The 12,320-nt window shown below is 38.7% G+C and overlaps 1 protein-coding gene across 13 annotated transcripts in view; it reads right to left on the bottom strand.

Annotated features, from left to right (window-relative positions):
• Nucleotides 1–12,320, bottom strand: part of LOC113110868 (calmodulin binding transcription activator 1b) — a 292,263-nt gene that overhangs the window by 16,885 nt on the left and 263,058 nt on the right. For 10 of the 13 annotated variants that reach the window (XM_026275119.1, XM_026275114.1, XM_026275115.1 and 7 more), the window contains 5 exons: nt 10,909–11,062; nt 7,499–7,639; nt 3,681–5,950; nt 2,335–2,461; nt 1,731–1,865 (listed from right to left, as the gene is read on the bottom strand). In XM_026275119.1, the coding sequence (XP_026130904.1) occupies nt 1,731–1,865; nt 2,335–2,461; nt 3,681–5,950; nt 7,499–7,639; nt 10,909–11,062 (2,827 nt within the window). The remainder of the gene's footprint in view (nt 1–1,730; nt 1,866–2,334; nt 2,462–3,680; nt 5,951–7,498; nt 7,640–10,908; nt 11,063–12,320) is intronic. The other 3 variants (XM_026275121.1, XM_026275122.1, XM_026275118.1) reach the window with 1 other exon arrangement.

The following is a 12,320-nucleotide window of genomic DNA, read 5'->3' as shown; positions in this document are numbered from 1 at the left end:
GTTTTATAGCGATTGACGTCAGCTCCTAGACCCGAAGCTTTTCAGTTTTGATGTTTTTGAATTCGGTTTTGACTAAAAGCGCGCGAATCTGAAGTCGTGTAGTGGTTGGATGTGGACGTGTTTTTCTTTTGGGAGTGGCAGCGAAACACAATGGAGCAGCTACGATCATTCATATAACCGCTTGGAACAATGTGATGGTCGCTCACACGGCGACAAATCTGTGTCAACAGGAGTTAGGCTTACTGCTCCTGCCCCTCTCAGCCTCTGTCCTGTGGTTCAGTACCTGCATTGCTGCAGAAAAACTGTTTTTCTCCTCTCTGCATTATGACAAATCAGGCCAGGCGGTGTGTCGTTCAGCGCCACGCACATAACGGTCTGGATGCACGCAGACAGCATGCTGGGAGAACTGAAGCTCGATTAGACGAATAAGATCTCATCTCATAAACTCAGATCACACTTTTTCAGCGTTTTTACATCTTAACATCTCAAATACAACTAGAGTCTAAATTGTTGATGCAGGGCTGAATTTCATTTAAAGAAATGTGGAAAAATAGGCAAAGTCTATTTTTAGGACTCATAAGATTTATTTAGATAAATTGTTTCAGTTGAAAAATAAAATAAACATCAAACTACTCACTGCAAAATTCTATACTTAAATACCGAGGTTTATGCTGCTTTTGATTTAAAAGAACTACTATTTTCAGACTGGACTAATGAGAACTATCTTTGAGAGTAATAATAATTACATTCACTTTATTGTTTGCAATTTAAATGTTCAAAAAATATAAAGCAATGAGTTTATTATTTATTTATTATTACAAAATATGACCTGGATACTTCCTCTTGAGATTCACTCTCAGAAAATAAACAACAAACCATATTTATTTATTCATATTTTTTTTTTTTACCACAGAACAAGTCCTTATAACCTGACTAGTATATATTCCACAAACAGTTGAAACACCAAAAAAATACACCATGAGTGCAAGAACAGACAAGTCTTTTAAAGCCTTTTCAGTGTTCTTTTATCCAAATGGATTCTCCACTGATTGGTATTCATCTTTAAAATATCTTAAAAAGACCACCAGTCCAGTTTGACCAACTTGCTTATTCAGGCCCCAAAAAAAGTTTTTGTGAGTTGTTTTTATTTTACTTTAAGACTAGACAAACACTAAGTCGTTAAGTTGGGACTTTTTTCAAGTATGGTAGCACATACTCAGAATTGGTGCTCTGCATTTAACCCATCCAAGTGCACAAACACAGCAGTGGGAAGTGAACACACACCCGGAGCAGTGGGCAGCTATAGATCCAGCGCCCGGGGAGCAACTGGGGGTTCATGCCTTGCTCAAGGACACTTCAGCCATGGGTATTGAGGGTGGAAGAGAGTGCTGTTCATTAACTCCCTCCCACCTACAACTCCTGCCAGCATTGAGACCCAAACCGGCGACCTTCTAGTAACTAGTCCAGCTCTCTAACCATTAGGGCACAGCTGCCCCACTACCTGGCCACCTTGATTACAATGCATGCAAAACAATTGTTTAACAGCAACAAAGTCTTTATTTATTCACCTGCCATTCATTCAATTCATAAGAAACATGTAATCAGATGAAACATCCAAAGTTTGTTCACAGTGTATTGCTGAAAATGAATAAATGCAAAATGATGACAACCAAAAACAGAGCTGTGTAACAGCGGTATATGATGTAATGCAAGATAAATCTCAAACGTACCGTCCAGTGAGAGCCAGTCGTGTTGAGATGAGGGCAGGGCAGGCAGGGCACGGGCTTTATACTCAAACACCACTGAATTGGAGATGATTTGACTGCTGGCTGCTACCTGCAGGGTCACCAGGCCTGTGTCATGAGCTTTGAAAGGATACAAGACACAAATGAATCATTTTGAATGTGCAAAGAAATGCCTTACAGTGTGAAGTCCACACATTTGCAAACCATTTACAATGGTGCTTTTATTTATTTATTTACTTAGTTATGTAACGGTGGAATTTTAATGAGTTCTCTACAACAGCTGTTAAAGAACAGTCCTTTGTTTGTTCACAAAGACCACATGATATATTCATGGACTACAGTATAGAGACCCAACACACAACGTTTGAAATATTTTATAATATTACCTGTTTGTTTATTTATTTTTAGCATGAAAGATACCTAAAATAAGATGTTAGATTGGGACCACGTGGCACTCTGACTGATGTATTGTCTTTTTATCTTTTCACTTTATTTGATGATTTTAGGATACTGAAATGTAGCTGCATCCCCCTTTCCTTTAAAAGGAGAATGCGTAATGTCTGTATATACATGTATTGTAATGCAATACCTGGGCAGTAACAGCGTAGCACCCCGGGCTGGATGAGGGACGCCGGAACTGTTATCTGATCAAACAGACAGGAATATTCACTGCTTGCCTCCTGCCATGGACCGGTGATCAGCACCTTCACACCACCCTGAGAAATACATACCAATATTATTTAGAAATGAGCACAGTTTCCCTTCATGTAAACTGTTAAAACTTGCAACAGTGCTATCACCCCCGAAATTGGTTGGTTACATTTACTGTGTACTTGCATTGTAAGATTTGATGTAAATTTGCATTTATTTAAAATGTCAGTACACTACAAGAAAGACTGAATTAAAGTGCATCTATGATGATATCTTTTTCCAACAAGGAAAATGTCACAGAAAAAAAATAAAAAATAAATAAATAACCAGGGTTTGTGAGAACTGAAGTGTTGTTGTGTTGAGATCTAATATCCCTCAGTCTATGTTAGTCTGACTGCTTCCTTGCCAATGGGCATGTTAATAACAAGCCGAACATGTGTCTCATGTGGCCCAGGGGCTTCTGGGACAAATACATACGCCACTTGTTGTAGAGAAGACCTTGAGCTTAGCATTCAGAACTCACAAGACTCAAATCTATTCTTGCATTAAACAGCTTGTGGCCGATTCTCCTTTAAGCTTTCACTCCACAGGTTTTCACAGAATTACACAAATTCCTTTATGTTCCCTGGCCTTTGTTTATTTAAAGGGACAGTTCACCCATAAATGAAAATCTGTCATTGTTTACTGACACTCACATTAGTCCAAACCTATATGAGTTTCTTGATTTTTTTCTCTCTCTGTTGAACACAAAAGAAGATATTTTGAAAAAGGTGTACAACCAAACTGTATTGTTTTTTTATATAATACTGGGTCAGTCACATATATTTAGCCTCTATGTTAAGACAAGTTAACCAAAGGTTAATCAGTCTCAATGTTTTTGATTCAACTTAGACTAATCTACATTTTTATTTAACTGAATAATAAAAAAAAAAACATGACCAGACTAGTCTAAAAGGTTTATGCAACCGGCCCCAGAAATGTCAATGTCATCAACTGTTGGCTAACAGCATTTTTCAAAATATCTTCTGTGTTCAACAGATAAAAAGAAACTCGAATATTTTGAGGGGGAGTAAATGATGACATAATTTGGGTAAACTACCCCTAAGTAACCCCTCTGTTATTACAGAGTATTAATAATTTTAATATGTCTAGATCCATCCTGCAGATTTTCCCTCCACATTTGGACTTTTAGACATCTCTGCTGCCCCCTGCTGGCTATTCCTGCACACATCCATAGCAGTCGAGTGTTTTTCTTTTAGCTCTGCAGAAGTGTCACAAACTCACCTCAGGATAGGACCACTCTGGAGAATAGTCTGTCACCACAAACAGCCTTCCGGTAGCCTGTAACATTCCCATGTTCCCATGCGCCACAGCTGCCGACACGGCCTCGGCCACCTGCATATATGCCAGCTGTCCTGCCTCACCCGCCACTGCCCCAGCCTGCGTAGACTGAGGGCTGCAACACGACTGGAGACAGAGGTCTGCAGAATTGTACCCCCTTGCCCCATGAGCTACTTCATCTGCACCTTGTTGCGCAACAGTTCCAGAGGAGACCTGCCCCTCTGTTCCCGAATGGGTCATCAGCTGATGGCTGTAGAGAGAGTTGGCGCCAGCCACTACCGCCGTTCCACTTCCACCCTCCACCGAAATGAAGTCATTGATGAGATCTGAGAATTGATTCCCGAAGGAAACGTCAAAGTGGTCCAGATTAATCTCCATGGAGCCCCCTCCGTTGGTTCCACTACTGCCCAGGCTCTGGTGGGCGCCCACGGTGCTAAAAAGCCCCTGCACCAAACCGGCTCCTTGCAGGAGCGGCTGGAGCTGTTGACTGGTGGTCCCACTTGTCTCGGCGTCATTGCACAGGGTTCCACTTTCTGCGCTCGTTCCTCCAGATCCTGGCCCGACTCCACCACCTTCTGTTGGTTGCTGGAGGTAGTGCTCTGCACCTCCTACACCCTCGGCTTCACCTCCTTCACCAGTCTGCAAATGCTCCCTGGGTTTCATAAGACCATCCGAGTCCTTCTCCTGAACACCTCCTTCTCCTTGTTCTGCTCCTATTGGCTGTTCCAAACCACCCACTTCCTCATGCTCCTGAACCGGTGTTTGAAAGCGGTTCTGGTACTGCAGAAGCTGGAGTGACCCAGCCGGTCCATTACGTTCGGTTGGAGAGCCGCCGTTGCAGTTAGAGGCAGTGCGCTGACTGGGGTGGGTATGATGATGGTGGTGGAGATGCCCGTTAGTTCCCATTGAGTCCGTCTTGACGACAGACAGGCCCATGTAGGCATTGGGGTCGTGAGAGTTCTGGGTCGAACTGGAGTTGTTCTGGGTTTGGGACTGTGGAGAACCTTGCAGGAAGAAGCTGGGGGAGTGACTCTGGTGGGCCAGGTGAGAGCTGGAGATTGACTGGCCGTAGCCCGCTGCTGACATAACACTAGATGGGTAGTCTTGCTTGGCATCAATTGCACTGAAATCCATCTGCTCAAGGGTAGTGCTGGGACTGAGTCCACCTCCAGACGGCAACAGTGAACCAGTGGGAGTCAGAGCCAGGGAGTTTTGGGCCGAACCGCCGTTTGAGGAGCCACACATACTGACAGCGCCGCTCACCACTTCTCCAACCTGATAGCCACTCTCTTTCGCCAGCTGCTGTTCAAATGACGTGTCCTCCGTTTTGATGTTCTTCACCAGAGAGGTACTGAAGCCATAACCGTTGTCGCTGAGCGGCGGGGAACACCTCAGCCCTCCGTTACTGCAGCTGCTCCTGCTGCTCTCCTCGGTTTTCAGCCCATTCCCTCCGTAGGTCTGACCTTGCTTGGGGTTGTTGAGGAAGCAGTCAGGGTCAAAGTTCATATTAGTCTCGGGCAGCTTAATACTGCCAGATTCCAGGTTACTAGACAGCACCAGTTCTTCAGACACACTGGCTGGGGACAGCATAGCAAGTCCGTCTGTGGACCCTGCGTCAGCTAACCCCACTCCAACCGCTCCAGCAAAGGCGAATTTGTGACTGTCGGCTGTCACTGCTAACACTAGACTGCTTGAGGCTGTGTCGGGACCCAAGAGGTGAGCGTTGGGGTCTACAGTGGGGGACATGCTATAGACAGGGTCTCCAGAGACCTCTGACATGAATACAGTGGCGGACTGAGACAGGCTGCTCATTACCGAGGCTACGTGGCCCATTCCTGTCACCACGGGACTGTCGGCCATATCGGGGTCAGAGTTTAGCCCGCTGCTAATGGAGACGGGTGAGCTCTGGGTGGTATCTGGCACTTCCACCTGGTTGGATGAGGACACCTCCATACTGTTCTGGTGAAGCAGCACTGGCTTGTGGACCTTTCCGTTCCTTTTCTCTCGGCCGCCCGTTCCACCAGCTCCGTCTGACCCTGCCCTGCCATTTTTGCCCCCACCGTGGCTGTGCTCCGTCTTCCCCTCTGACACGTCGTTGTTCTGAACCTCGGAGTGGGTGCTGCTGTAGGCGCCTCCAGTGCGTGGGTCCACTTTCGGTGAGATGATACGGTGTTTGGCACTGTTGCATTTGTGATGCAGGCTGCTCCCAGCACCTATAGAGAGCAGACACATTCTAGGTTAACGCAACCTAAAAAGAGTTTGACCCATACAGCATAAAACATGCATTTTGATGTATTTTATTGAAAATGCTGTCACTCTGTTTAACAGAGAAATGACAAATGCTATGTGCATCGCCGTTCAAAAGTCTGGGATCAGTAAGATTTTAAAAATGTTTTTAAAGAAGTTTCGGATGCACTTTATTTTACAGTACGTGTACTTACATGTACTTATGGTGTACTTACAGTGTATTTATCTAAGAAAGTTCTGGTAATACAAGGTAACTACATGGGGTAGGGTTAGGTTTAGGGGTAGGTTCAGGGTTAGTACCTAGTTAGTTATTGTAATTACTATAATAAGTACATAGTATTTACATGAGGAACAGGACTGTAAAATAAAGTGCTACCGAAGTTTCTTATGCCCATCAAGGCTGTATCTATTTGATTAAAAAATACAGAACCAAACTTTAATTGTGTGATATATTATTGCAATATAAATTAACATTCCAATATACTGAATTATAATCAAAGTTTGAAACAGTTGTGCTGCTTAATAATTTTGGGACCTATGATAATTGTTTCAGGATTCTTTGAAAAAAAAAAAAAAACAGAAAAAAAACAATGTTTATTCAAACAGACATTTTGTGTTACAATATATGCTACTATTCAAAAGTTCTCTCTTTTAAATTCCTAAAATAAATTAATACTTTTATTCAGCAAAGACATGTTAAATTGATAAAAAAGTGTTAGTAACGATGTATGTTGTTAGAAAATATTTGAATATATACTGTTCTTTTGAACTTTTTAATAATCAAAAAATCAAAGAAAAAAGTAACCCAAGTTCCAAAAAATATTAAGCAACACAGCAGTACAGTAAATTATATATATATATATATATATATATATATATATATATATATATATATAATGTTAGTGATCAAGAGTTGAACATTAAATTGTCTGAAAATATTTGTGATATATGGTTGAGAAAATGTATTTTCACTAGACTCAAGTGTCATCTGTCAGTGTGATTTCAGAGAAAATTAATGAATTGGTTTCATAATCCATTTCGTTTAATGCAAATGCATGAATCAGTGTCCAACAGTAATTTGTTTGCATTCAAATAATTTTTACTCGACTCAATAGTACCATCTACTGGCCATAATCTATACTAAACCTGAAAAGATGATGGAAAGTCCAAATGTAAATAATATATGACCAGCTTTATATTGAAATATAAATATATTTCATAATACCTTACATTGAAATCCCTGATAAACTGATCAATGGCCATCAATAAAACCCACATAGTTCTTATAGGAGAATAGAATGAATCAGCAGTCATACATTAAGAACTGACTATAATAAAACGAACGTGGACTGAAGCTGAGATCATTTGGTATTGGAGAAAGTTGAGTTCACAGTGAAATCTTGGACTTATTTGCACTATTCAAGGCTGTTACAGGTGTCTTTTTCTCTCAGGAGATGAAGCTTTTTCTTTAATGAGATAATATTGAGATATCAATTGGGGTCCGGATCCCTTACCCAGGTTTCCCGTGCAGAGGCAGTTGTGAGTCCGGGGAGGTGGTTTGGTCTGGTGGCTGTCCAGAATTTGCTGCACCAGCTGCTCTGCTGAGAAGCCCGTGCTGCTATTCCCATTGCTGCAAGTCCACTTGATGCCATGAACTGCCGGGAGAGAGGAGGAGACACAGACGTCAGCCAGACAGCCACACAGACCAGCACCTCGCCAGCACCCCCCTACTGACACTGCAGGGGAGAGACGGCCTAACTGTCCCACCACTGTCTACGTGACTGTCACTCATCACGGGCCCAGTCCATCAAGTGTGCTGCCTTTTCCTACAGAAGTGTTCCGGTGTCCTGACCTTTTAGATTTACCTACCATGTGCACATCAATATAGAGTCATTTACCTCACCCTGAACAACCATAGTTACTGTATTTGCGTTACTGTAAGGGGTAGGTTTAGGGTTGTGGTAGGTATAGACATTATTAAAACACAATCTTATAGGTGGAAAAAAAAATGTATTGTTGGTTTTCAGCCATAGCTGTATCCTTTCTAGCCACAACCCTGAACAACAAATAATTACTGCATTTGCTTTACTGTAAGGGTAGGTTTAGAGTTGGGGTAGTTCTTGACGCTAATAAACCATCATTTGACATGCAGCATTTTTTTTTTTTTTTTTTGCTGTCGAACTGTTCTACCTAGTGTTTTAATGGTTTAAAGGTAGCACAAATCAGTACACTGTACACTGGGTTGAAGCATCTGTGACATATTTTAGATGACTACTGATTTCATTTAGTCACATCTCTACATGACATCGTTTTCAATTAAAAACAGAAAACTGGTTATACATCTTGGCTGTTCATTTGAAAATGGGTTTCAAAGTGCTTATTTTTGAATGTTATACTGTAATTGTCTTCGTGTAAACTACAAAAACGCAATGATGTCATGCATATGCGTATTACGCATGTGTTTCTTCACAAAGTGACATAACGCGTAATGTACATACTGCAACGTTTTCGGTTGTTTTAAAATATATAAAATGAAATTCTGGTTATTTGAACTTTGTAAACTTGCATATATCATGCAAAAGTTAGCAGAATTTATGATTAAACTTGGTAATGACAGGCCGTTTGGATATAATATTTTGGAAATATATTTAATATAACCTGGCCCAGATCTAGTAACGTGTTTGCTTTTATTTATTCATTTATTTTTCTTATTTGCAGGATTTAAACATGGTAAAATGCATTAAATGCAGTATTGAAGCATTAAATAGCTTAAAAAATTATAATAATTCAAGCTACATGGATTATTAAATCGATTTTAATAGTGTTTAAATGATGTGAAATCATATAACTTTGTACAGATAGGATTAGAAAGTTATTAAGTAATTACACTATTAGAATTTAAGCCCATAGACTTTCACTGTAAGTGCATTACTGTACACAAGTGCTGTCCATAAAGCATAACATTTGTATTCAACAAAACACAACAGTGCAACACGGACATCTGCTGGGCATTTTGAGGTACTACAGCTAATAATGTATGCCATAAGCCTGAACCACTCTCTCTTACTCTCTCTTTGCTGTTCACGTGCAGGATGTTTTAGGAAGAGGCTCTGGGTGCTGGTTTAATGAGCTGAAAGCATCACAGATCTAAATGAACAGAGTGACAGTTGCTAAAGTCATCTTGTTTGCTTCTATAATGTTAATAGAAAACACAGCATGGTACCATGGCGCTTCATCTACTGAGAGCATAATCTCTCATCTTTCAGTCCAGAAATAAACATCACAGTCATCTGACACAATCCAATTAGAGACACTCAGAGAAGAACGTCATGATTTTAGTCAATACAAATCAGTTTGTCTTAGAGAGAGAGAGCTGCATTACACAGCTACTTATATATATATCATGCACAACACACACACACGCACACACACACACACACACACACACACACACACACACATGTCCGGGTCATATTTCACACCAATATTATAAGCGAGAAATTATATCAAATTTGGCTTAAATGCAGCAAATTTCACACTGACTTCTTCATGAGAATTAAACACATATTGCCCACAGATTTTCATTCTGTAAATAAAAAATAAATAAATACACAGATAGTGTTCTACTGAATATACATTTTATTTATTAAGTCTTCTATAAATAAATTTAATTTTTTTAATCGTTGTCTTTGGACAGGCTGTGTTTGTGTACTTTATTATTTAAATAATTGTGTTATTTTAGTATAACTGAGGTTATATTATAGTTTTTTAAACATATTTTTGAATTTTACATTTTTCTTTTCATTTGAAAGATTTAGTTGTGTTATTTATAATTTTTCTTTATCAATTATATATATATATATATATATATATATATATATATATATATATATATATATATATATATATATATATATATATATATAGTTTATATTTATTTAATTCAGTTTTAGTTATTTAAATCCAGTTATAGATATTTAGATTTTTCTTCCATTTTCGTTTTAATTTAAAAGTAACAGCTGTATTCTTATTCTGTGTTTGTCATTTTTTTTTTATTTGTTTCATTTATTCTAAATCAGTCAAAGCTTTACTTTTCATGGTTTCAGTTTTAATTAACTAAATAACAATATTGACAATAATTCTATTTGCACTCAAAAGCCAAATATTCTGGACAGTAAATTAATCTTATCATGAATCAAATTAAAAATGCTTAATTTACATAAGAACACAATTAATTAAATGTTCTTTTTGCAATACATGACATTTTAAGATATTTTGAACCTGAATTACATACATCTAACCAGAATGCCCCTTTGATTCCCCAGTACATATCTGGGTCCCATTAGATCTGAATAGCCTGTGTCATTCAAAACACATGAGTGGTGAGAGCAGTCAGCCTGTGATAGCCTCCTGCCAGCAGAAGGTGGCAGTCCTGCACCGTCACTGAGCTTCACTCGCAGAAGGTCATTCAAAGAGATGATGATGATGATGATGATGATGATGATGTGAGAAGCGCTGCACTACCACATCACCAAGTTAATGACTCATTGACAGGTGTTCAGATTTAAAAGTCACTCCAATATAACAAGAAAAAATAACTGCTGTGAATGTACAGAGAGTGTGTGACCACTGGTCAGCTGGTTTTGAAAAGTTAAAAGCACAGGTGACCAGAGAACAGCCATCAATAAAATGTCCGAGCGCCAATGCGTTAGATATAAAATATCACAACAAATGGCATGTTTTTATATTGTATTATCTATTGCAATGACGTTCAGATTTGAAGTGTAATTTAAGCATCCAAATATGTTTTGGGGCCGTTGTAGATACAGATGCATCTTCTCTGAGATGAACGTGAATATATAGCAAACTCTAAACTAACTAGATATCTTTTCTCTATCAGGCATACGTGTTGTTTGACACTCACACATGGGTTTGAGCTGCCCGATGAGTTCTTCCTTGGTCCATTTTGCCCACTCTTTCTTATCCGTGTTGATGGAGCACAGGATGGGCCCGCACGGTTTCCCACAATCCTCTATGGCGGGCACGTTCAGGTAGTGGACCAGCACGATGTCAGGGTTCTGAAGAAAGAAAAAGAAGACGAGAGAAGCTGATGAGATGAAAGACCACAGATAATGAGAGGAGAAGGAAGTGAAGACAAAAGTGAGTTTAAATAGACACAGAAGGAGAACAGTGACAGGAAAAGAGACATGTCTCGAATAAAACATGATCAATTCTGGTAACCAAACAAATATACATATATGCATTTTTACAATTGTGTATATTACAACTGTAGTTTTATTTTGAATGTTATTGTTAACCATGAAGATGAGCGTCCTGTGTGTGAACAGAAACTGCTGAATCATTTGTTTCCAAGCAGTGATTCAGAGCACATATATAGTCATGTGTTTTCAGTAAACAGGCTTCGTCAGCTCATAACTGTTTGGAAATTTCAATGGTTTGGTGCTAGGGGCGATCTATCTGAACCAATGAAACAGTGTGTGTACAGTTTTTACACATTCATTTGTGGACATAAAATAAAAAAAATATAAAAATAAAAATATAGAGTTACTCTTTTTCTGCATGTTTTTGCTGAGTTCACGGTGTCACCAGCGTGTGGAGTTTTGAGTGATTCAAAATGAAATGAAGTGAATCATTTGGCAAAAGAACTTTTAAATGATTCAATTGAATTGAAGTTTCATAACTTCCAAAGTTAGAAGAATAAAAATTAAGATAAACAATATAATTTGAAACAAAAATATTTTGATTTCTATTTTATTAATCTATCTATCTATCTATCTATCTATCTATCTATCTATCTATCTATCTATCTATCTATCTATCTATCTCTCTCTCTCTCTCTCTCTCTCTCTCTCTCTCTATATATATATATATATATTGTAATTTTTCTCATATATTATATTTTATATATATTATATTTTTCATAAAATTAACATAAAAAACATTTTTGTTAAATATTGAATTCAATGCTATTTTTTTCAATGCTATGGAAGTCAATGGCTACCGTCAAATGTTTGGTTTCCAACATTCTGACAGAAAGTTTGAAACAACGTGAGGGGGAGTAAATGATGTCAGAATTATCATTTTTGTGTGAACTATCCCTTCAGTGAATATTTAGAATCAGAATGCACAATCTGAGCCCATCATAAAATGCTCTGAATTCATGGAATAAATGTAATTAATAAAAAAATGGGTTAATTGTCATTTCCTCCACAGCATTAATGGTAATTTGAGATATGATGGAAATGACATTCATTAATTCAAAAAAAAAAAAAAAAAAAAAAAAAACTCATAACACATTCATAAAAATTTAACATT

The sequence above is a fragment of the Carassius auratus genome, chromosome 11 (assembly GCF_003368295.1).
Source record: "Carassius auratus strain Wakin chromosome 11, ASM336829v1, whole genome shotgun sequence".
NCBI lineage: Eukaryota > Metazoa > Chordata > Actinopteri > Cypriniformes > Cyprinidae > Carassius > Carassius auratus.
Note: the sequence above shows the minus strand (reverse complement) of the source record. Positions and strands in the feature narration are given on the sequence as shown.